The 27,300-nt window shown below is 36.9% G+C and overlaps 1 protein-coding gene across 3 annotated transcripts in view; it reads left to right on the top strand.

The window, feature by feature from the left end:
* Positions 1-27,300, top strand: part of LOC127879704 (protocadherin Fat 1-like) — a 148,872-nt gene that overhangs the window by 93,910 nt on the left and 27,662 nt on the right. For all 3 annotated transcript variants that reach the window (XM_052426699.1, XM_052426700.1, XM_052426701.1), the window contains exons 8-23: positions 1,290-1,500; positions 2,584-2,859; positions 6,298-7,643; positions 7,955-8,107; positions 9,962-10,145; positions 11,596-11,817; positions 13,100-13,120; positions 16,829-16,947; positions 17,324-18,143; positions 18,388-18,596; positions 19,808-19,952; positions 20,354-21,402; positions 22,422-22,569; positions 23,130-23,363; positions 24,801-24,949; positions 26,513-26,750. In XM_052426699.1, coding sequence (XP_052282659.1) covers positions 1,290-1,500; positions 2,584-2,859; positions 6,298-7,643; positions 7,955-8,107; positions 9,962-10,145; positions 11,596-11,817; positions 13,100-13,120; positions 16,829-16,947; positions 17,324-18,143; positions 18,388-18,596; positions 19,808-19,952; positions 20,354-21,402; positions 22,422-22,569; positions 23,130-23,363; positions 24,801-24,949; positions 26,513-26,750 — 5,524 coding nt within the window. The remainder of the gene's footprint in view (positions 1-1,289; positions 1,501-2,583; positions 2,860-6,297; positions 7,644-7,954; positions 8,108-9,961; positions 10,146-11,595; positions 11,818-13,099; positions 13,121-16,828; positions 16,948-17,323; positions 18,144-18,387; positions 18,597-19,807; positions 19,953-20,353; positions 21,403-22,421; positions 22,570-23,129; positions 23,364-24,800; positions 24,950-26,512; positions 26,751-27,300) is intronic.

Here is a 27,300-nt window from a genome sequence, read left to right as displayed (position 1 = left end):
GATTGTGATGCAACTGTCCAATAAGCTTAAATTTGCAGTTTCCAAAACAAGTCAAACCAACTTAGGAAAGTTCTAAATGTAAAATTATTGGTATCATCAAAACAAAATCAAGATGAGACAATTTAATGCGCCCAATGTCTTTGATACATAAACAAAGTGCTCATTTGGTTTTTCATAGAGACATTATTGCAGGTATCTTTAGAGAGACCACCAGGTGCACTGAACAACTTGAAATCTGGTTCCTTTGTTGATATAAATGTGTGAAATATAGTTATCTGAATATATTGTTATTATTGACGGAAGTAAATATTTATACATATAAAAGAACAACATCAAAAACATAGCACCAGTGGCTGTTCCAATTTTTAAAACAAAACAAAAGTTTTACAGGTGTACATGCCATTTTTTTCGCACAAAAAAGTAACAGCTAATTAGAAAATCATTCCACAATGTTATAATGATTAAACTTGTGTTTTATACAGAGTTGAAATTCTAAGCTATAAAAAATAACCAGACTGTGCTGTTGATTTGTTGTTGACAAGTATAAAGATTTAGCCTTCAGGTTTATGAAACTGTGTTGTCATAACAGCACCATCTTAGCCAACCCTTGGCCAGTTTTTAATACATTCATATCTATATTCTGTGCATTGCATGATAAACAAGCACAACATTAGAGTTGATCTTTATTTATTACTCTGTCATGAATTTTGCTATATCACAAGTTTCAGAATTTTCAGGGTTTAGATTTCCAGAAGTTTTCATTCAAACAAATCTTTTTTGCAGCAATAAGTGAATTGTACAGGATTGGTTCAAGAACAAGGCAACTGGAGCATTTTAATGAATCTTTACACGTTTTTGCTTCAGCCATTTAGAATGATTCTGTTTTATGGATCCAAAGGGAAATAGGAGATAATTGAGCATGAAATTGATGTTTGATGAACTTTGCATGATAAATTCTCAACATGGTGTTGATAATGTTGAAAGGCAAGACAGGCTTTCCTCAGAAAGTTCTGTCATTTATTGTGCATAAATTACTTCTGCAGGCACTTACTTGATAAAGTTGTGTCCCTATCTTTGCACAACTGACAGAGCTCAGTCAGATTCAGTCATTAACTGTGTTAACTTCATATTTGACATATTCCACGCTTTTAGATGAATAATTGTTTTTTAGGAAGGACTTCGTTTAAACAAACAATGCTGTTAAAGCAGAAAATGTCATCCCTTATTAGCCTGTGCTAATAAATTTTGGTAGTGTGCAATCAATCAGTAATTGTCTACTTGTATTTCAGGTACACATTGAGGTTTTAGATGTGAACGACAACACGCCCCAGTTCTCTGCACTGCACTACGAGGGCAGCTTTCCAGAGAGCACTGAGGTCGGCGCAACCTTGCTCAAGGTCGTTGCCACGGACGCAGACAACAACAGGCTAATCTACTCCCTGCCTGAGTGCTGCAACTCCAAAACCAGTCTGCAGCTGTTTGCTGTTGGGGCTGAAACTGGTAGGGGTTTCTGGGATTTTGGAAAAAGGGCTTTAATGCATGTGCGTAAAGTGTCACAACAGCTTGTGCAGTCCACACAGGTTAATCAGATTCTTTTTGCTTTTATGGTATTTTGCTTTTAAAGGAAGTTTCTTCTTAGCAAAAAACCAGTTAAAGCTGAAAGTGTTGTCCCTTATTAGCCTGTGCACACTGCCGACACCTTATGCACATGCATTCAACCCCCTTCTCCCAGAGGCTCATATATATTTAGTACCCTTTATTCCCTAATTAATGCGTCCTTAATTGAAATGAAACTTCCATGAGTTATTTCAGGGCCGTCGTTGGACTTTTTAAAGTGGTCAGGCTCTAAGTGCTGGAGGCCTGCGAGGGCCAAACGCGTTAAACTACTAGGGGGGTACGGGGGCATGCTCCCCCTGAAAAACAATTGAAACATAAAGGCTAAATCGTGACATCTGTGAAGTTTTGAGGCCAAAGTGCACGATTTTACTAAGTTACACGGCGCCGCACCAGGCTCCATATTATTTGCAAATGGCGATAAACTAAGGAAAATTGTTTGAAAAAAGTTTGTTAATTTGCTAAGTTACAGTGCTGTAACACCTTAAAATTTTTCCAAATACACAGCTGCGCCTTTCTCCTCCTATACAAGCAGACATTTTTGTTTCGATGCGTCCATGGTACTTAACGCAGACCTTACTTGATTTAAAATATACATCATACAAAATGATTAGTATGGACAAGCTGGTAAAATTGACCTGCATTTATGCCTTCTTTGTCCTCAAGTTACTAAATCACTTATTGAATGTACATGTGCACCATTATGCTCATTTGTACACATGGAGCAGATTCCTCTCACTATCAACTCCATTTAGGTCAAAGAAGTTTATAAGTTTCTTTGATGTGTAATGAGCTGATAATTTTTAACACATTAATATATTAACATTTACAATGTTTAGCTTTTAACAATGTTTGGAGGTCATTCCATGAACCTTTAATTCTTTCATTAAATAAATACACATGAATACCAAGTGTATCAATAAACACTTATGTCTAACAATCTTGTTACATGTACCTTGATGCATCCAGGTGCAGTAGTTGTTCGTAACCCACTCGACCGAGAGGTGGAAATGCAGCACAATCTCACAGTGATGGTCAATGATCAAGGCATGAACCCGAACCAGAACTTCACGCGTGTCACCATCAATGTGGTCGACCACAACGACCATGCACCACAGTTCCCCACAGCGCTCTTCAGAGGTCGCGTGTTTGAGACAGCGGCCGTTGGTACCTCGGTTATACAGGTTTTGGCCATCGACCAAGACAAGGGACGCAACGCTGAAGTCGCGTATTCAATTGTCTCTGGTATGCATGAAGTTTGTTTAAAAAAAAATATTCTGAAGATTATTAGGGAATTTTATCAATAATAAGATCATAAAAATAATGAAAAGATGCATTTATTGTGTATATTCTATATATATTAAGGATTATTTAAGAATTTTACTACCAATAAGATTACCAATATTTGAAACCACAACAATTGCTGTCAGAAATTGTTTCAGGTGTGATGGTTTGCTATCAAATTTATAAAAATTACAAGATTGTTAAAGAATCTTGTAAATCATAAGACTATCACCATTATTTTACTGATTTCTGAAAATATTTTTATGCTAAAGACTTAATTCAAAGCATTTTGTGGCTTAATACAAGTTAATCAATACAAGGGAGCTTTTGAAGGCTATATTAACCGATTGTGGTCTTTATTTATACTGGGGCAAAATAATACACAAAAAAGCATAAAAAGAAACCACAAAACACTCTTCCCAGGCATAATTAATTAAGACTCAAACAGAAAAAGGCAAAACCAAATGGTTGGTTATCACCCAGTACATCTGCAAATAAAAGATAACTTTAAAATGTCTGTTTAGACCAAGCCAAACATACCCCCTTGGACTTCAAGATTTCAGTAGTTATATCCATTTGTATTCCTACAATTAGTTTATTAATGTTCTGATTGCCTTGTAAAGACAACTTGTGAATGAACTATGCTGGCATGTTTTAAGTGCACTTGTGTCTTTGACCACAATCGGCTATTGTTAGCAGATAATGAATTAATTTGTGTTTTGTACTCGTCAACCCTTCGTTAAGGTATTGCGCAATCACAGAGATAGGCAGTAGATACGTTTCTTACAATTGAAACCTTTGAAAAATTATACCTTACTGTTTAAAGGCAGATATATCTCAATGTTTGGTGCATTTAGCTTATATTGATGCATATCTCTGTGCATCCTTTTGAATGATAATAGACTGATTTTTACAAATTAATTTGAAACCGTTCTATACGCTCGAACCCCTTGATTGATAATTATACATTTTTTTATGTCAGTTGTCTTGATTAATTATCAATTTGATAATATATTTGATGTTCAAAGAATAATTATTGAAATTTACTATTTGTATAAACATAACAATCAAAAACATACAGGCATTATTTCACAATGCTGATGAATGAAAACTGTCCAAATTTATGTTCTTTAACTTATTGTTAATCAGGTTATTTGTTTTGTTTAACTTTAAAATGACATGACAGAATCATAAATTAATTCTTATCTTACTGATGTATTGTTTGTTGACAGATACATCGTAATTAGAACAATTTAATATTGAGAAATATACGCTCAATATATTTTAATGTAAACTGTCAGGTTTTCATATCAATAATTATTTTTGCTCAATAGCATCTCATAATAATATGATGCATTTATTTATTTCATAATTATCGATGATTCTTAAAACTACATATACATTATAACCAAAATAAAACATAAAAATACATACCATTTTATTTTTACAGTTTACTAGTATTATCTGGTTTCATTAGAAATGCCTAACATTTGTGTCTGATGCATTTTGGGGTCATTTAATTATTTAATAATTATTGATGATTATAATAAAACTACTCATAAATTATTACCAATCATAAAACATACTAATTCAGACCATTTAATTTTTACAGTTTATTATTTTTCTTTGGTTTCATCAGGCATGCCTAACATGTGTGTATGATATACTGCTTTTGTTTGTAAACTGCATGGCCTTCAGGCTTTTTGTGGGCGGGGAAAGTGAATTTTAAAAATGTTGTGGTCAACAAATTGCCTGCTGTTGGTGATATGTAAATGAGCCTATCTCTGGGCCAACAGAGTTTTATGTATTTTGGTAAAGTGTCATCCAAGATCTGCCTATGCAGTTTGCACAGGCTTATCAGTTAAGTCCACTTGAACTGGATTGTCACTAAGAATTGACTACCTTTAAACCAAAAATGCAATAAACTGGAAAGTGTTGTCCCTATTGACATGTGCAGACTGCACAGGCTAATCTGGGACAACACTTTACGCACATGCATTAAGCTCTGTTTTTCCAGAGCAAGGTTATTTTATTGGGACAAAATATGTATCACCTTACACAGTAATTAAACAGTGGGACAAAATATGTATCACCTTACACAGTAATTAAACAGTGGGACAAAACATGTATCACCTTACACAGTAATTAAACAGTGGGACAAAATATGTATCACCTTACACAGTAATTAAACAGTCGGACAAAATATGTATCACCTTACACGGTAATTAAACAGTGGGACAAAATATGTATCACCTTACACAGTAATTAAACAGTGGGACAAAATATGTATCACCTTACACAGTAATTTAACAGATTGCATAATTGATCGCCTTCTGTTGTTTTGAAGACTGAGCATGGTATTGCTGTATCTGATATGAAAATGTTAACATTGACTTTGTAAAGATTTTATTCAGAATAAAAATACTGTGTGGATATTATAATACATTTGACTTTTTCAATGTTTGAACTGAATTGTTCACGTTTTATACACCATTCTCTTGATGGAACTGTAATGGGAACGCCCTTGGCAGGCGAATGGGCAGTAAGAAAGGCAGTGCATTCATGGTTTTATTCTTTTAAATCATACAGTTTTAATTTAATTTTCACTAAACTTTCTGAAAATGTTTTCTGATGAATTTTTTTTTTGATAAACAGCTCTCAATGTTGAAAATGAAATTCAACAAAGAGCAATCATTGTTTTTAAAACTCAAATTTTGTTTGTGCAAACTAACAGTGTCAGACTCGGTAGCTAGATTTCAATTTCATTTAAATGTCAGTTTTTATAATTGCCAGTCACCATTGATGTGTAATGTTAAACAAAAGCAATAAACACATATCAAGAGCCATTTCCAACATATGGTTACTGTTCATTTTTAGCTCTGCTGTTTTCGGAGAAAATCAGAGGTATTGTCACAGCCAGCTCGTTGCCGCCGTCCAGCGTGCGCCGTCTGGCGTGCTAAAACTTTGACATTTTGCTCTAAAATCAAAGTGCATCCACCTACAACTTTGAAACTTTATATCTAGATGCACCTTCATGAGTTCTACACCCCACACCCATTTTTGGGTCACTAGGTCAAAGGTCAAGGTCACTGTGACCTCTAAACAAAAATTTAAAAATGCTGACAAGCTTTCATTTATTCAAAACTGCACCCGCAGCCGAGCATTGGCACCCGTTATGCGGTGCTCTTGTTCATCTTTTATTTGTTTTTGTTCAAAGTAACATGTTCAAATTTTTAATAGTCTTTTATACTATTTTTTACCCAAAAAGAGATAAGCTCTGTATAATCTTTTTTGCACCTTGCAAATGTATAATTGTTGAAATGAAAACATTGATTCCATTTGTGATAACATTTTAGTGAAATATTTATGTTTAATTTCAATTATTTGGTATAATTTCAGGTAATGCTGGTGGAACTTTTGACATTGACCCACTTTTAGGGACAGTCACCGTTGCAAAGGAGCTTGAAAATATCGAGAAGTCAGAGTTCACCTTGGTTGTAATGGCAACTGACCAGGGTGAAACACCACTAAGTACTACGGCAACAGTTTCTATCGTGGTCACCATGTCTGATAATGCCCCACCGAGGTTTGATAAACAAGAATACATGACAGAGTTGTTGGAGAATCAGCCAGTGTTCACAAACGTTTTCACGATGATGGCAGATTGTCGATCAAGTGTCATCTACACAATTATAGCGGGAAATGAAAAAGACGTGTTTGCGATAAATCCTAATTCAGGTGTCATATTTACAAAGAAAATGGTTGATTATGAAATGGATCATGGATTTAATTTGACAATCAGAGGCACAAGTGTAATCCATTCCTATGCCGTAGCTTACCTCTTTGTACATGTAATTGATGCAAATGACAATGCCCCAGAATTTGTACATATGGAATATGTTGGTAATATTACAGAGGGTGCTAAAGTTGGCAGCATAGTTCTTGATGGAAAGGCTGAACCATTGGTTGTAAAAGCGACAGACAAAGATTCAAGCCTTAACGCTATTTTAATGTATGAAATCAGAGACGACTTTGCCAAAAAGTTTATCATTATTGATCCTAACACTGGTGCCTTAAGGACAGCTGTAGAGATTGATCATGAAGTAATCAGTAAAATAGAAATGACAGTGGAAGTATGGGACATGGGTAAACCCCAGCTACGATCACGCTCCCCTGCCAAGGTCACTGTTTATATAAATGATGTCAATGATACACCCCCACAGTTCAGTGCTCAGTCCTACAAAGCAGAGGTTCTGTTACCAACGTACAAAGATGTTATCGTCTCACAGACTGTAGCAACAGATGCAGACACAGGGATCAATTCGAAGTTGCAGTACTCCATTGTGAAGGGAAACTCTGAGAAACGCTTCAGAATCAGTAAATTCTCTGGAGCAGTGTACATCGATAATGAGGTTGACATTGGCGATGCCTACACTTTAACCATTGAAGTTTATGACGGGGTATTTCGATCACAAGCATTATTGAACATCAGTATATCAAAACCTGTCCAGCACCCATTCCACTTTACACAAGAAGTCTACGTAGCCAGTGTTCATGAGAACAGCCCCATGGAGAAAACCTTGACAGTGTTGCAGGTTGCAGATAGAGCTCTGAACCAACAGTACACTTTCAGTCTGCTCAACGGTCAGGGGAAGTTTGAGATGGGCAGGACTTCTGGAGTGCTTACAACTACTGGTGTCTTGTTTGATAGAGAGGAAATCAATATTTATAATCTGGTTGTTGAGGTAGGATATTTTTGTTCAATAGTAAATTTTTAAGCGTGGTTTTTAAAATTAGCTCTACATTGAAATACTTATCATCCATATGTTTACTTCATTTTTTAATTTTTTAATAATGGATTGTATAAAACACCTGCACATTTCTAGTTAAAAACCTGATTTACTCGCGTTACGCAGACCTTTCACACACTTCCCTTATGATAACATTTTTTCATAAATATCTTACCATTCACAATTTCTGGCCAATATTCGGACAAAATGTCTTATTTTGATATTTACAACCCTGCTGTATGTGACATGTCTTTGATGTGATGTAGGTGAGACGGGAAAGTACAAGCGGTATGGAGCGTGCTCACGTGGTTATCATGGTAACAGTGGAAGATGAGAACGACAACAACCCAATGTTCACCAACCAGCCGTACCACGCTGTGTTGGTACATACCTCCCCCTTGGGGCATGTCATCAAACAGGTAAGGAGATATGTAGCAGCTTGCAGTTGATGAAATATAAGAGATATGTAGCAGCTTGCAGTTGATGAAATATAGGAGATATGTAGCAGCTTGCAGTTGATGAAATATGTGAGATACGTAGCAGCTTGCAGTTAATCAAATATAGGAGATGTGTAGCAGCTTACAGTTGATGAAATGTTGGAGATATGTAGCAGCTTGCAGTTGATGAAATACAGGAGATGTGTAGCAGCTTGCAGTTGATGAAATATTGGAGATATGTAGCAGCTTGCAGTTGATGAAATATAGGAGATGTGTAGCAGCTTACAGTTGATGCAATATAGGAGATGTGTAGAAGCTTAAAGTTGATGAATTATAGGAGATGTGTAGCAGCTTGCAGTTGATGAAATATGTGAGATACGTAGCAGCTTGCAGTTAATCAAATATAGGAGATGTGTAGCAGCTTGCAGTTGATGAAATATAGGAGATGTGTAGCAGCTTGCAGTTGATGAAATATTGGAGATATGTTGCAGCTTGCAGTTGATGAAATATAGGAGATGTGTAGCAGCTTACAGTTGATGCAATATAGGAGATGTGTAGAAGCTTACAGTTGATGAATTATAGGAGATGTGTAGCAGCTTGCAGTTGATGAAATACAGGAGATGTGTAGCAGCTTGCAGTTGATGAAATATTGAAGATATGTTGCAGCTTGCAGTTGATGAAATATAGGAGATGTGTAGCAGCTTACAGTTGATGCAATATAGGAGATGTGTAGAAGCTTACAGTTGATGAATTATAGGAGATGTGTAGCAGCTTGCAGTTGATGAAATATAGGAGATATGTAGCAGCTTGCAGTTGATGAAATATAGGAGATGTGTAGCTGCTTGCAGTTGATGAAATATAGGAGATATGCAGCTGCTTGCAGTTGATGAAATATAGGCGATGTGTAGCAGCTTGCAGTTGATGAAATATAGGAGATATGTAGCAGCTTGCAGTAGATGAAATTTTGGGGATATGTAGCAGACTGCAGTTGATGAAATATTGAAGATATGTAGCAGCCTGCAATTGATGAAATATAGGAGATATGTAGCAGCTTGCAGTTGATGACATTTTGGGGATATGTAGCAGCCTGCAGTTGATGAAATATAGGAGATATATAGCAGCCTTCAGTGGATGAAATATAGGAGATATGTAGCAGCTTGCAGTTGATGACATTTTGGGGATATGTAGCAGCCTGCAGTTGATGAAATATAGGAGATATGTAGCAGCTTGCAATTGATAAAATATAGGAGATATGTAACAGCTTTTAGCTGATAAAATATAGGAGATATGTTGTAGCATGCAGTTGAAGCAATATAGGAGATATGTAGCAGCTTACAGTTGATGAAATATAGGAGATATGTAGTAGCTTGCAGTTAATGAAATATTGGAGGTATGTAGCAGCTTGCAGTTGATGAAAGATAGGAGATATGTAGCAGCTTGCAGTTAATGAAATATTGGAGATATATAGCAGCTTGCAGTTAATGAAATGTAGGCTATTGTGCAAAATGTGCAAAATATGAGTATATATGCAAAACGGTTTTTGCATGAATGTGCACATAATGGGATTTTATAATTGCCTTAATCCTGTCTTGCTTATCAAGTGAAAAATGAAAATTTATTAAAATTATGTTCAAGATATTCCCAGTATTTAAAAAAAATCTCATATGAAAATGTTTAAAAGTATTTTGTATTACATTATTTTACCAAAACCTGAGATCATGATATAAGTAGCAGATATTATTGTTTATTTTATAATTTTCTACAATTATGCATTTAAAACAGAAAAAACAGCATGTAACTAGTTCCAGCTCTTACATTGAGATATTATTATTGCAGGTTATGGCCATTGATCACGATGCCAACAAGTTTGGGCGTGTCACGTACAGCTGGAAAGGTCAAGGTGACATTGACAGCCGGTTCGCTATCGATCCTGACTCAGGGAAGATAACTCTGTTCAAGCCTTTGAGGGACACTGATGTTGGGCAGAGAATAACACTGGCTATCACAGCACGAGATGGAGGTAAGATTGCTGGGTTTTGGCTTTAAAGGGGCCTTTTCACAAATTTTGACATGTATTGAAGTTTGTCATTAAATGCTTTTTATTGATAAATGTTAACATTGGGTTAAAAAATCTCCAGTAAACAACAAGAATACAATAAAAAAAAAAAAAAAGTAACCCTCAACGGGGCTCAAACGACTGACCCTGGAGCCATGGAGTCTACCGCTCTATCCACTAGGCCATCCGCTCTCATACCATGTCCGATGTATTTTTTACTCTATATATGCAATCCTAGTAGAATTAAAAAAAACAACGACTACATCAGAATTCTCCAAATTATTCAATTGTTTCGCGTTGCAACGCTTTATAATTTTCAGGTTTTTAAATCGTCAAAAGATGCACATATTGGATATTTTAGAGCATGGTAAATGTTCAGTATTACTGTTTCCTCACATATATCATAATTTAAAGGAAAATTTGCGAATCTGAAACAATTTTTTTCAATTTTGTCAATTTACCAAAGCGTGAATAGGCCCCTTTAAATAGTAACACCCAGCAAGAGAGAGAGGGATTAAAGGAATCGTTTCTATGTTCCGTGGATTGGTCATTTGTTTTGTCCACATGAATTCCTATTCTCATTATCACAACCTCTGCCCAATGTTGCAGGGTAGGATTAGTCTGTTGTTTTGTCCACATGAATTCCTACTCTCATAATCACAACCTCTGCCCAATGGTGCAGGGTAGGATTAGTCTGTTGTTTTGTCCACATTAATTCCTACTCTCATAATCACAACCTCCGCCCAATGCTGCAGGGTATAGGATTAGTATGTTGTTTTGTCCACATAAATTCCTACTCTCATAATCACAACGTCCCCCCAATGTTGCAGGGTAGGATTAGTCTGTTGTTTTGTCAACATAAATTCCTATTCTCATTATCACAACCTCCGCCCAATGTTGCAGGGTAGGATTAGTCTGTTGTTTTGTCCACATAAATTCCTACTCTCATAATCACAATGTCCCCTCAATGTTGCAGGGTAGGATTAGTCTGTTGTTTTGTCCACATTAATTCCTACTCTCATAATCACAACCTCCGCCCAATATTGCAGGGTAGGATTACTCTGTTGTTTTGTCCACATAAATTCCTATTCTCATAATCACAACATCCGCCCAATGCTGCAGGGTAGGATTAGTCTGTTGTTTTGTCCACATTAATTCCTTTTCTCATTATCACAACCTCCACCCAATGTTGCAGGGAAGGATTAGTCTGTTGTTTTGTCCACATAAATTCCTTTTCTCATAATCACAACCTCCGCCCAATGCTGCAGGGTAGGATTAGTCTGTTGTTTTGTCCACATTAATTCCTATTCTCATAATCACAACCTCCACCCAATGTTGCAGGGTAGGATAAGTCTGTTGTTTTGTCCACATTAATTCCTATTCTCATTTTCACAACCTCCGCCCAATGTTGCAGGTTTGCCAGCCAGAACTGCTGAGACATCTGTGCAGGTGTCCATTATCAGTGACATCTATCCCGTGTTTGAGCAAACAGTCTACCGTGCCTTCATTCCCGAGTACTTCCCAATCGGATCCTCTGTAGTGAGTCTTTCTGCCAACAGTCCGAGTGGTCAGAAGCTTATTTACACAATCAGTGATGGTGATACTTACGGAGATTTCAACGTCGATTACAATATCGGTAAGTGTTGTTATTTGGAGGCAAATTGTGTTTTTAGCTCGGCTATTTTCGGAGAAAAACTTGTCATTTGTCTCTAAAATCAAAGTGCTTCCACCTACAACTTTGAAAGTTCATATGTAGGGGCACCTTGATGAGTTCTTCACGCCCCACCCATTTTGGTCAAAGGTCAAGGTCACTGTGACCTCTTAAAAAAATCTGACAATCTTTCTTTTATTCAAAACTGCACCCGCATCCGAGCGTTGGCACCCGTTATGCGGTGCTCTTGTTAATGTTTTATGGGCAGTTCAGTTTTGATGATATAAATCTTTTGTGTCATTCAATGACTAAGCTTCTACACATTTTTGGGACTTTTGTTTTGGAAAAGTAAGGAAAAAGTCAATTGTGAAATAGTGTTAGAGATAACAAGATATTTCAATGTAAAGACGACAATCAATTGATATGGTTGCCATTAAGTTACATTTATTTTGTCTGTTGTTTGTTACGTTTTGTGAACATGGTGTTTGTCATGTGGAGTAAAAATGTCTTTATGTACATGTGTATCGTATTTGTGCCTTGGTGTGACAATATTTGTATAAGCGAATGCAAATAATGTGATGAAAATGTGAATTTTATGGTGGATGGTTTTGTTATAAAAATGTATTTGCAGTTTATTCAATTTCATGCTTTGTTTTGCTGACAATATACTGCAAGGCATTTCATGTAAAGTATTTTTTATATATTTATGAAGCATTATATTTTAATGTGCCATCCTTATTAATACAACGTCATATTATTCTTCGTAAAACAGAAAGCTTGTTTTAAGAGTTATGAGTTTGATATTAATTTGAATTTAAATATAAATAGGTGTCAGCGAAGAAATGTAAAATGTGGTGTGATTTGTACATGATTGACTGCGTGCGTGTTGTAATGTGATTGAGGAATTTTTATTTATTTTTCAATCTGTTTAAGAAATGTTTATGGCACTGTGTTATTTTGAAGTAACTTAATATTGTTAATATATTTTCAAATTTGTAAAACTTTATTTTGCTGATGTATTAATGTCTTATGTTTTGTGTATGTGTACAACTTGTAAAAATGAATCAAAATTAAATGAGTTATGGATATGAAATTTATCAAAATCAGCAATTGTAATATTTAGTAAAAGAAAAACAAAAAAACATATTACCGGTACATGGATGAGTTTCTTAAATTTTGACTCTAGTAACAAGTTCTTGATGTGTTTTCACAATTGATTCCCCGTAAATGTTGCATCCCATTATTTTGTGCGGTCTTTTTTTTAAAGCTATGGATGTCCAAAGCCCCTGTGAGTATTTTACCAGAAATCTCGCTGCTTGTTCGCCTCACCTTAACAATGTAGGGCATTGAATAATTGTCAGCAATCAATGTAAAAAATGATAGGATTGAAAGCTTTAGAGAGTTTTTCATCTTACCTGATTCATTAGAAAAATCTTAAAGGATTTCAACAGGTGCTTTATATTGCTACCCGTGTTTTTTGTATTAAATGGGGTTGCATGTTTAGTTGTCATGAATTAATTCTTATATATAAACCTCATTGTAAATTAATATATTGTCTGCATCCGTTCAAGAAATCTGCATTCTTTGACACTGCTTTTCTGCTTGTATTGCATTGTATCAGCTTGTCAAGGTATATATGTAGAATCTAGGGAACATAATATATTAAATTTAATTCTTGATTGATAAAAATGTGAAGCTCTGATTCTTGGCCACTCTGAAGGCCACATTCATTGCCTTATCAGCATACAACTTGCTCAGAATATTTTCTCAAAACATTCCTAAGTACTAAAAAGGTCTTGTGAAAGATTGCAAAAGCTGATAAAAAACAGGTCAGTTCCTTGTGGTCTCAACTGAGCAATGTAGAACCTTTGGACCTCATGTTAAAATTAAATGTAACATTTTACAAAGTTCATTAGTTTCCATAGGGAAGTTGTTAAGCAACCAATGTCCTACACTGTTTCACAGGTGAAGGTCAGTTTGCGTCCTACTGACCCTGCCCCCTACCCCCCACCCCCTATATCCGCTGTGGTGGTGTGTGAACTGAGGTTTAAACATTTGCATGGTGTTGCACTTGCCTTGCCTGTTGCTACAAACAACTATGACAGACACCATTGCATGGGGAAGGGTTTGGGTGTTAGATGGAACAATATGATGTTAATGGTAGTGACAATAAATTATGAGCACAATTGGTAGGACAATTTAAAAATATAACAAGCTAACATTATTTTTAATTTGTTAAAGAGCAATTAAACGATAAAGTTGTTTAAAAAGAAACTACGGAATATTGTTATTTACTGAAAACAATTTCAATATAAGTTTACTTGATAATTGTGTTACATTGTTTCTTATGGCAAAATAAGACAGATTCTATTGAGCGAAGTAAAACAATATTGCTCGAGCAATTAAGCAATCCTCTTACATTTTATTGTCAACTCATCCTGTTGAGTAAGCATGCTTAATGAATGGTTCATGGCCAGGTAATGACATTTATTGTTTTGATGAAAAAAAATTGAATGGTTTATTGCTTTTGTTTTAAGAATGACAAAAACGTTTATGTGCAATCACAGGCATAGATGTGGCTGATGTAAGCGTCAAACTTTCAAGCTTTTAACTTTGATATCTGTCAAAATGGTACTTAATTTTTATAGTAAGACTACTGTATTAAAGAGCAAAACAATTACAAGTCACAGCCTAATTTTGTTAAGTCACGATGATATATATACATTTCTGGTTCACTGGCAATGCATTGTTAAATAAGATAAAAACTCTGTTTTCTAAAATGCTAATACATAATGTCAACAATTAATATGGCCTTTTAGGTAAATTTTGATGCGTATTTAAATGATAAGCGTACAAAAGTTGTGGTTTTATTAAAATGACTGAAAAAATCATTTTAAGGGCAATGGGTGAGGGCCATGAGTTGACTTTGGTTGTATTAAAATGACTTAAACATAGTAAGGGCAATTGGTAAGGGACATTGGGATTAGGGCATGGTTCATGCCTTCCATTGGCACGGTGCTGGACACTTCTCTACAAATAGCATGAAGTTCCATGTTTATTGTGATGTCATTTTAATTTCATTTTTGGATCTGGTCTGCATCCGATCAAGTTTGTTATTATGTATCAAAGAAATTATTTATTGAGTTTTATTTGTTTTTTTCACTTCTATTTTAATTTTACTAACATCTTGTTTTGATCTTTTGACTGGTATCTGGTGCTCAATTTCTTTCTATTTGATCTATGCCAACATAATGACTGTTTCTTCTTCTCTATGACAGTATTTCAGTTGTGTTTACCTTTTTAAGGTATGGTAGTTATAATCTGAAAACAGTGTGCTAAGTGAAAGTAACATGCGATCAAAGCATTCTTGTGTTCAAGACATTTAATGTTTATTTAATTAATTACTTCATTAACTTTAATAGTTTGTTCTGTCACATCTTTAATAGTAAACAACCCAGTATGTGGAATATATTAGAATGTGTACCACACACATAGAACCAGGACCCTTTATAAATACCTTGTTCTGTCACATCTTTAATAGTTGACAACCCAGTATGTGGAATATATTAGACTGTGTACCACACACATAGAACCAGGACCCTTTATAAATACCTTGTTCTGTCACATCTTTAATAGTTGACAACCCAGTATGTGGAATATATTAGACTGTGTACCACACACATAGAACCAGGACCCTTTATAGATACCTTGTTCTGTCACATCTTTAATAGTTAACAACCCAGTATGTGGAATATATTAGACTGTGTACCACACACAAAGAACCAGGACCCTTTATAAATACCTTCAATCATCCTTTTATGAGCTGCGTCATGGGAAAATGGTTCTTATGCAATATGCAGCCAGCCTAGCTCCAGACCAGCATGGTGTCAGCACAGTCTGGTCTGGAGCTACCCTGTCCATAATGAGATCAATAAGCATTGTGCTTGCATTACAGGAGCTAAGCTGACTGCATATGGCTTAAGACCCTCTTTTGCATGGCACAGCTCATATTATAAATTGACCGCTTGCTTTTGTACTATTTACTGTGAAGGAATGTTAAGTGTAAAATTGACAGATTCCTCTTGATAAGGTTGAGTAATTTCTTCTTTTTCTCTAGTTGCTAAAATGCAGCTAGATAAACTAAGTAGGTCTATATTTTAGAGTTTTATACAACTTTAGCTAAAGTATACCCAAGTAGAATGTATATACATGTAACACTATAAATATCATTATTATAGAATAGCCTATACTCTTTTGGGAATTCTGGTAAGTAATAGGTTAAGAAAGCATATTTGATGATTTATAATAATTTTTATGGATTAAATAACCATTTAGCTAAATCAACTTAATTGGAATGAACCATTTACTAATGGAATGTATTAACACTAATCTTCAAAATAATGAGTTTATTATGATGAAGAAAAAAGCTAATTGAATAATTCTTCAATATATGATAGGGATTACAAACTTTCTATATAGTTTCTTTAGAGAGATTCTTCTTCATTCAATATGTTTGAGATAGCTACTAATACTTCCCTAAAGCTCAATAAGTAATCTCACAACTATTATTCTTATTGAATTACTTAAAACAGTATGAATTATTGAAATTTAGGTTTACTGCTGATTCAGTAAGTTAGTGTAAAATTGAGAACAAAATAATCAGCAAGAAATAGTCCAGGGATTGGACAAAAAAAAGCACAGGAATTTTTTTCATAAGTTGAGTATTATTACAGTGGCAATATATATTATCTATTTGTAAGTAACGGAGTTATGCATTCTTCTTCAGTATTTCAAAGGATGAGACTTAAAACCTGAGGAACTTGCTAAAGACTTCGATAGCAAACTGAAACGTTTCACACCTGTGTCCTGAAATACCAAAATTCATCACCTCCAGATATTATTATTTACATAGAATTCATCTCAGATCAATAGCATGCCCAGATGTTCCCACTCATTCACATGTCATGGTCACTTTGAGACTGTCTGGTTTTTGCAGGTGTGGTCAAGATTCAAGGGGAGGTAACCATGTCAACATCCAGCTACAATCTGACTGTCCAGGCCATAGAGGTCATGTCTGGACTGACCGCTACAGCCATGCTTATGGTCACTGTTCAGGTATGCTAGATTGTGTGGCGAGGAATACTTTTTTTAAATACTCCAATTAGATATTTTTCTTTTTTTGGTGGAAATTTGTTGTACAATTGTTGTTGATCAATTTTCTAACTAAGATCAAGTGCCAGATAGCCCAACACAATCGTTTTGAATTGGAAATTGGTTCCTATTTGATATGTAAGTACATATACAATACTTTAAAATGGACAGACATACCTATATTAACATTAGGTTTGTATAATAAATGTAATAAGATCAAGTGAAGTGGTTTTCCTATAGATCTGTTAGCACATGTATCAAAAGTGCCATATCCTTTTAACATCCTCAGTATAAATTAAACATTTTGCAGATATTATCATCTCTTATTTCACTATTGCAGGATGTAAACAACATTTCCCCGAGTTTTTCGGAGCATCTTTACAAAGTCAGCATATCTGAATCTGCCAGAATTGGTGCCATGGTGACCAAAGTGACGGCCTTCGACCCTGAACCGAAAAGCAACGGCCTTATCCACTACACATTACTCCCTCTTGGTTCAAGTAACGCACTGGACTATTTCTCAATCAACCCAGAAACTGGGACTATATTTACCAAGCGGTTCTTGGACCAAGAACAACAGTCGGAATATCAGCTTTTGGTTGAGGCGGCTGATAGTGGCGTTCCAGCATTGTCAGGGACGACTACGGTTGTTGTGAAGATTGATGACCTCAATGACAACCCACCAGTGTTTGACCAGCCATTCTACCACTGCACGATCACTGACCAGGTTACCAGAGGTCAGCTGGTCACCAAGGTTTCTGCCACTGATCCCGACTCCTGTAGCATAGGGGCACTACGTTATGCTATAATAGCAGGAAATGATGATCAGACATTTGAAATGGATGAAGTAAAAGGGATCATACTTCTTTCTCTGCACAGGGTTCCAAAACTTCACCTCGCATACAATCTGAATATTTCTGTTTCCGATGGTGTGTTCTCGAATTTTGCCCGCGTGAATATCAAGGTACAGAATAGCAACAAGCATGCCCCAAGGTTTGACCACCAGATGTATGTAGCAGAGTTTCCTGAGAACTACGGGGAGGGGATGTTAGTCACTCAGGTCAAGGCCACAGATGAAGATGATGGGACATATGGGATGATAACTTACTCCATACCCAGCGAGGAAATGCAGCAGTACTTCCGTATGGACGCCGATACTGGTAAGAGCTCATGTTGAATTGCATTTTATTCTTTAGTTTGTATTTGTAATATTTTTGATAAATGAATGCTTTTGTAATATCGTGTAATATTAATGTGCAGATGAATATAATTACAAATTCTATTTGTTAAAGACCAATTATAGTGGAAAAACATTTTTTATGATTTTTGTCCATCTGGAACAAAATTTAAAAAAAAAAGTAATAATTATGAACCAATCAGTTAGAGCTGGCAATCTGTTTTCAGGTGAGATGTACTCAATGCAAGTGCTGGATCGTGAACAAAGGTCGGTGTACTCTGTCCCAGTAGCCGTCACAGACAATGGTGGCCGTATGACCTTCACGACCGTGCACATCTCTGTGTCCGACCAGAATGACAATGTGCCGCAGTTCCTTGCCCAGGAATACAAGGTCACGGCTCTGGATGGGCTGCCTCTGAACTACACTGTCCTGCAGGCAAGTAGCCGCTTTTCCTCTGTATTCATCCACTTAACAGATTAGCATATTATATATTATAAATGCACACCATTCAAACAAGAATGATGCCTTTTTCTTAAAGTTTAATGTGTTTCCTTATAAATTAAAGTCAGTAGATGCACAGATGATAATCTTTTGTAGTTACAGGCAGGTTTGAGGATGGTACCCTAACAACCATGAATTTGTTAGATCTTTCCTATCAATCTGTTCAGTGTCAATTTTGATAAGAAAACATCTGAATTTTCAAGCAATTTTGATATACTTCATTAAAAGCTTCCCTTACCTGGCAAACACACAAGCGTTCATTATTTGAAATTAAAATTGTGCAATATCATTGTTTTTTTACAAACTGTGTGTAGCAATTTACATAGAAATCCTTTAAAAAATTTCATGTTTTTACACAACATGTATTTCCCCTCATTATTTTGACAACAAAAGAAGATTTTTGACGTAAATTTTACAAGAAATCCTAAATTTATTTCTAATATACAGGGGTGAATGAATCTATAGGAATGGATGAAACAATTAGAAAGTAGGATACCACAGGTTCAAATCTCTCACTATCGATTGAGCTGTGTCATGTGAAAATGGGTCTTATGGCATAAGCAGCAAGCATAGCACCAGACCTGCCTGGAGTTTTGTGGAGTCTGCTAAGCAGCGATGCTGTATGCTAGCCAGGCCATGGAACTGTGTGTGACTATGTTAGAGGACAGGGTAGTTCCTGACCAGAATGTGCAGATGCATAAGACATAAGACCCATTTTTGCATGACCTGACTGTATTTAAAAAAAATACATTCTTGAAATAAGCAGTTTTATTTAGGTCATATAAATTAGTAGTCCAAATTCTTACAACATGTCTTGAGATCCAGAAAATGTTACATTTTCATTGACTTTCTAAATATGAACGCTTCCCTAATGATCTTAACCAAACAATGTCAAGTGCTTGTTCAAGTCATCAAATTGACTCAAATTGTTGTCTCAATAGTATAATAAATACTCGGTAATACGCTTTCTTTCAAGAGATGCCAGTCTGTTTCTACAGAGAAAATAAACTCACAATTCTCTCTGTTAACTTTTGTTTTTAAATACAATTTAGCTGTTTCTTTGCAGGAAATGGACTCAAGATAACTTGGTAATGTTTTGTTTGAAAAATAGGTCCCAACATGCATTCTTTATTTCAACCAATCAGATTCTTGCCGAGGATCCTGATATAGGCCAGAACGGAGCCATTGAGTACAGCTTCTCACCAGGTACTACCGAGCGTGTGGCTCAAACATTCCGTCTCGATCCAAACTCAGGCACGATTACTCTCGCAGCCAGTCTCAAGGACTCTGGTATGTTCATTTATTTATAGTAAGATTTAATTAGCATATTTTCCATCCAATCTTAGTATCTGCATGACTTGTGTTTTTTTATACAATAAATATGTTGTGGGTGTTAGGCATAAAATGTTAGTGTACTAGTATTTTATTATTATTATTTTAATACTTTTATATAATTTACTTTATCATTGGAATGGTTTTACTCTTCATATCCAAAATGTGTTTTGTTTAAATTACTTCTGTGAGAAATTAGACACTTGATATTCATTTTTTCTGTAGAATTGACTTGTTTTAATTTTGAAATATTTTTATTTCTGCAAATGAGTTATATTTAAAGGTTTATGCAGAATAACACTAATTAACAAGTTACAATTACAAATTACTGGAAACAATTGCATTTTGTTTCTTTTCAGTAAATGAGTATTTCCAGTTCTTCGTTCAAGCAAGTGACAAGGGGCTGACCCCTATGAAAAATGATGTCCCAGTCAACATTTGGGTCACGGACAACGACAGCGCGCAACCCATATTTTCCCAGCCTTCCTACTCGTTCTTCATGCTGGAAAACGAACCAGTCTCTTCATTTGTTGCCACAGTTAAAGCCCTGAGCTCCTCACCATTAGAGTACATTATTGTCCCGGGATACACAAAGGGCAGTAACTCCCCAGTAAGATTCAGCATCGACAGTCAGGGAAGAATTCACGTGATGTCTGCTGTGGACATGGAGACCATAAGTGTGTACACTCTGACCGTGCAGGCTCAGACACTCAGCAACCCCCCTCTGGTGACACAAGCCATTGTCTACATTCGCTTGATGGACATTAACGACAACTACCCATACTTCGAGTCGTTTCCCTACATGGTCACTGTACCAGAAAACGCAGAAGCTGGAACAGAACTGATGCAGGTTGTGGCACGTGATTTAGACAGGTCTTCAAAATTTGTCTACTCATTCGGAAACGATGTACGAAAATATTCGCAGAAATTCAGCATAGATTCGAGCACAGGGATGATAAGTCTGTTATCTCCCTTGGACCGTGAAGCACAGGACCTGTACAACCTGACCGTGTTGGTGAAGGATAATGAAGGTCCCCGCGCCCTTCAGAACTTCACGGTCATACAGGTCAAGGTCATGGATCATAACGACAACCCTCCTGAGTTCACGCGCACCCTCTACCAGGCTGCAGTTAATGAGGACGCATTTGAAGGGACCATTCTTATGACCTTGACAACGGTTGACAAGGATTTGACCTCTGACCCTCAGTATTACATCACAGAGGGTGACCCAGAAGGGAAATTTAAGATTCGTAAAAATGGAGATGTTTACGTGAATCGTGTACTTGACAGAGAGAAGGTGCCGAGGTACAAGCTGACTATTGCCGTCACTGATGGCGCCTTTGTTACCACGGCAACACTAACTATTGACATTCTTGACGCTAATGACAATGCGCCAGTTTGCAGCAAGGTCAGTACTGACATATATTAGATTGAATTATGTGTTATCTGAAACTGTCTGCTGATATTTGTGAAATAAAAATTAATCACAAGCTTGATTGGGTAAATATGTAGCTAACAAACTCATTTCTGTATTTGTATTGATGAAATATGATACATAGGCCAAAGAGTCTCTCTATGTAACAACATCATATTCAAACATATAAACACAAGATTAATATTTATGTGTCATAATGTTCTTTGCAATAAAGATGCATGAAATATTATATATTGAAATGTTTAAATTATAAACTGGTGCATTCCCACTTGTGGAAACTTAGGGAATCGGAAAAATATAAATCCTAAAATCCAATATTCATGTTCTTGTAAACTAGTTCAAAGCGGAATCTTTTTGGTTGTATTCCAAATATAATAGATGTTATTCGGACCCTAGAGAAAACATGGATTTTCCTTTAATTTACAAGAGGTTCAAATAAAAGGGGTAATCATCCAGGTATTATTTTGTCACCCAAATAAACTACCTGTAAGACTTATTTCAATATGCTAATAAAGTATTTCATGGTGACATGTGGCACAAGTGCATAACAGAACAAAGTTGTTTGTTCCTACTGGTAAGTTGAGTTCTGAAAACAGCTTAACCCTTTTACTGCTCAGATGCGTATTTTGACACATTCATAGTCCCTTAGGAAGTCATATTTAATTTAAGACCTTTCTTACAAGATGCAAATTGTAAAGGCTTTATTTTTTACCCTAAGGTACTGTTGAGCAACAAACAGCATAAAACCTGTACAAAATTTAAGTTACTTGTAGGCTGTTATGGTTTTATTTTGGTTGCCATTTTCACCTTGCTTCTGAGCCGTTATGTGTTTATATGTCCCACTTTGATGCCCACTCTAATACGTCCCACTATGTTGCCCACTCTAATATGTCCCACTTTGTTGCCCACTCTAATACGCTCCACTTCAGCCCACTCTAATACGCCCACTATGTTGCCCACTCTAATATGTCCCACAATGTTGCCCACTCCAGCCCGTGTACACAGCAGTCGTTAGTGAAGATGTGACCCCAAGCTGGGTCATTGCACGCCTCAAGGCCACGGACGCAGACGAATACGGTTCCTTGCGATACGAACTTACAGGAGATGGCACCAAGGATTTCTACATCGAGTCTAACTCTGGTAGGACACGAAGATTTGTTGCTCTAGTATAATAATTAACAATTATGAATGAATGAAGTTAAACATTTGTAAACATTTGTGTACAGCATTGGCTTACTACATATTTCAATTGACTAGTGTTTAATGTCTAATTGAATTTTGAATAACAAAATTTAATGATGCAACAAATCAAAGAGAAAATAATCTTGTAATATGAAAATGTTACAGATAATAATTGTAATTTGAATTTAGGATTCAACTTTTTATAGAAAACAAAAATTGAAGCATGTCTGGTTAAAAATTAATATGAGATGCGTTCAGGGAAAACTGGGCTTTATGCAGTCCACACACACTAATCAGGGAGGACACTTTCTGCCTAAACTGGATTTTCACTAAGATGAGAATTCATTGAAACAAAAAATACCATTTAAGCCGAAAATGACTAGCCTGTCATTCCTAGTCAGCACAGGCTTATCTGGCTAGACACTTAATTCACATTCCCTAAGCCCAGTTTTTCCAGATAATTGCTAACATATTATAATTGTCTCCCTTGCACACAATCGTAGTGATCACCCTTACAGGTATCCTGACAGCAGCCGTGTCTCTGGACAGAGAGCGTGTGGACCGCTATTACATGGAGGTGAGGGCAGTGGACATTGGGGGCAAGTTCTGTGTCATGGAGGTACACCTCACGATACGCGATGTCAATGACAACAGCCCAGTGTTTGAGACGCTAGAACAGCCAGTCAGTATCAGCGAGGGAGCACCAGTCAACACCCTCGTGTATCGGGTGTCAGCTTCGGATGCTGATCTAGGTAGAAACTCGTGGTGAACAAATGATTTTAACCAGGTTTTTTATGAAGTTGAAAATCCTGGTTATTATCCCCTGCCAAAGGTGGAAGGATATGGCATTGGAGTATTCCATTCCTCCGTCAGTCTGTCAGTCAGTTCATCCGTCTGTCACAAAAAAAATAAGGGCTATATCTCAGAAACTATATATCAATTTTCTTAAATAAGAGTTATTGCCCTTTGTTGTTTTTGTTTGATGGAATTTTTTAGGGCTATATCTCAGATATGTTACAACATTTCAACATATAACTTCATGTGTGTTTTGAAATCAATTAGAAGTGCCTTGCACAAGAACCATAACCTTACACTGTCTTAACTGAGAATTATTGCCCGTTGTTGTTTTTGAACGATACATCATTTCAACATGAAATTTCATGGGTGTATAGATATCAATGAGGACAATGCAATGCATACATACAATTACCCTTCACTTATCGGTAATTATTTTTTATCATTATAGCGTAAATCAAGGGATTTGCACCTATCCATAAACAATTTATTTAGCGGTGGTTATAATCAATGAATTTGCTTGTTAGATTTAGATAATTTAGATATGGAGGGAAGGCAGCATTAAACAGGTTGCTTGTGGTCATTTACTTTATTTTGACTTATCTTATTTGTTTGCATTTTGGATGAAGCAAGTTTTCATTGAGACCTTGCTTGTGATTTGTATTTGGGGCATTTGGGTTTAAAGTCACTGTTACTTAAAAAAGAAAAATAGCAAACAGGTGTGTCCAGTCAACAAGTGAAGTTTGTATTGACCATTTTTGATAAAACTGAGGATATAGCAAACTCTCATGGAAACCTGGCTTGGGATTGTATGTGGTGAGTGTAAGGTAAAGGTCAAGGTCACTGTTCCAAAAACTAGCAAATTGGTTTCCAATGAATAACTTGAGTTTGGATGGAGATATTGTATTGACATTTTGTGTGAAGATTAATTATATGCAGACCTATGATGGGAGTTCATATGGGGCCAGAAAATGTAAGGTCAAGGTTACATTTACTAAATGTAAGATCTGCATAATGACTTGAGGAGGGATGGTGATATTGGGCGGAATCTATTTTTGTAAGGAGCTACTAGATTTGGTCAAGACCGAGGTCACTGTTTAAGCTGTATAACATGATTTTGTTTAAAAATTTTGTTAGGGGGGGGGGGGCGTATTGTTATAAAATTTTGTGTTTTGGTAGCTTGCATCCAAGCCTAAAGCTTCAAAAGGTGACATTGTAACCAGGTTTCTTAGTGTTTCAATATTTCTTGGTTATGTCTGTCACAAAAATTTGAAATTGGCTGGGGATATCAATTCAACAAATTTGATTGTTTCTCTTGAGTTGAACTTTATGGCTATACCATCAAATCATTCATTCATGCCAGTGTAATGGTTTGTGTTGTTTTTTTATTCCAGGTAATGACCGCCAGATAGTGTATTCCTTGATATCCAACCCGGGCGAGACTTTCAAGATGGACTCCAAAAGTGGACTGATCCAGTTGTCCAAGCTTCTCGACCGAGAGAAAATGCCCGCATACACCTTAAGGGTCAGGGCCACTGACAAGGTATGTCCAGTGAGAGAGAATGCCCTCATACACCTTACGGGTCAGGGCCACTGACAAGGTATGTCCAGGGAGAGAGAATGCCTGCATACACTTTACAGGTCAGGGCCACTGATAAGGTATGTCCAGTGAGATAGAATGCCCGCATACACCTTACGTGTCAGGGCCAATGACAAAGTATGTCCAGTGAGTGAGAATGCCCGCATACACCTTACCTGTCAGGGCCACTGACAAGGTATGTCCAGTGAGAGAGAATGCTTGCATACACCTTACAGGTGAGAGCAACTGACAAAGTATGTCCAGGGAGAGAGAATGCCCGCATACACCTTACGGGTCAGGGCCACTGACAAGATATGTCCAGGGAGAGAGAATACCTGCATACACTTTACAGGTCAGAGCCACTGATAAGGTATGTCCAGTGAGAGAGAATGCCCACATACACCTTACGGGTCAGGGCCAATGACAAGGTATGTCCAGTGAGAGAGAATGCCCCTATACACCTTACAGGTCAGGGCCACTGACAAGGTATGTCCAGTGAGAGAGAATGCCCGCATACACCTTACAAGTCAAGGCCACTGACAAGGTAGGTCCAATGAGAGAGAAGGCCCACATACACTTTACGGGTCAGGGCTACTGACAAGTAATGTCCATTGAGAGAGAATGCCCACATACACCTTACGGGTCAGGGCTACTGACAAGGTATGTCCAGTGCGAGAGAATGCCCACATACACTATACGGGTCAGGGCTACTGACAAGGTATGTCCAGTGAGAGAGAATGCCCGCATACACCTTACAAGTCACGGCCACTGACAAGGTATGTCCAGTGAGAGAGAATGCCCAAATACACCTTACAGGTCAGGGCTCTTGACAAGGTATGTCCAGTGAGAGAGAATGCCCACATACACCTTACGGGTCAGGGCTACTGACAAGTAATGTCCAGTGAGAGAGAATGCCCACATACACCTTACGGGTCAGGGCTACTGACAAGGTATGTCCAGTGAGAGAGAATGCCCACATACATCTTACGGATCAGGGCTACTGACAAGGTATGTCCAGTGAGAGAGAATGCCCACATACACCTTACGGGTCAGTGCCACTGATAAGGTATGTCCACTGAGAGATAATGCCAGCATACACCTTAAGGGTAAGGGGTCACTGACAAGGTATATTCATTGAGAGAGAATGCCTGCATACACCTTATGGGTCAGAGCCACCGATAAGGTATGTCCAGTAAGAGAGAATGCTCGCATACACCTTACAGGTCAGGGGCCACTGACAAGTCATCACTGCTTTAGGTTGCAGATTGGTAATTTTTAGTGTGGTGTTTTTCTAATACACTGTAAAGAAGAAGACAAAATATCAGAAATTTGTTTAATTCAGTTTAATTTAAGATACTCATAATTTATTATTTTCTTTTGCAATTTTCTTATGCAATTTATAGCTTTTTAATAGTAATACCATAACTATTTATCAATAATGATCATAATCTATGAAGTTATAGACTCGCCTGATGTTCTATACACAGCAAAGTACAGTGTTGTGAGACCCTGTTTCTGTATTTATAGGGCACCCCTCAACTTACCAGTGAAATGGACATAGATATCACAGTGACCGACATCAACGATAATCCACCTGAGTTTGAGCAGACCACATACTGGTCATCTGTGCCTGAGGACGCGGTCATCGGTCAGTACGTGACCACTGTACGAGCCACAAGTAGAGACATCGGTCTCAATGCCAAGATTGCCTACTTTATACAGGCAGGGAACGACAAGGATAAGTTCACGGTGGAGCCGGACACAGGTTGGTTTCTGTCTTACAGGCATTACTTTAAACTTGTTTTCTAGGAAAACAGGGTTTAATGCATGTGTAAAAAGTGTCTCCCAGATTAGCCTGTGCAGTCCGCACAGAATAGTCAAGGACAATACTTTCCACCTAAACTGGATTCTCGCTAAGAAGACTTCCTTTAAACAATAGTACAATAAAACCAGAAAGTGTCTTCTCTGATTGGCCTGTGCTGACTGTACAGGCTAATCTGGGACAGACTACGCACATGCATTAAATCCCTTTTCGCAGAGCGAAACTCACTCATGTTTTTTAGTCATATGTTTAGACCTATTTGTTTTAGCTTGACCGTGTTAAAGCATGAGGCAATTTGGGACTCTCTCAAGTCAGTTTCCTGGCTAGAACCAGTACTTGGTGTCTTATGAGTTGTTAATGGGATCAAACCTAGAACCTGATAATGGGATGGACACAATATCCACAAAAAGGGACAGTTAGTATTGTTAAAGGGGAGAAAACAAATACTGTCTCCATTTCCACTAATGATTATGTTAACACACAGAAAACAATT

The sequence above is a fragment of the Dreissena polymorpha genome, chromosome 4 (genome assembly GCF_020536995.1).
Source record: "Dreissena polymorpha isolate Duluth1 chromosome 4, UMN_Dpol_1.0, whole genome shotgun sequence".
Classification (NCBI taxonomy): Eukaryota; Metazoa; Mollusca; class Bivalvia; order Myida; family Dreissenidae; genus Dreissena; species Dreissena polymorpha.
The sequence above is the reverse complement of the archived record's forward strand: the minus strand, read 5'-3'. Positions and strand labels throughout refer to the sequence as shown.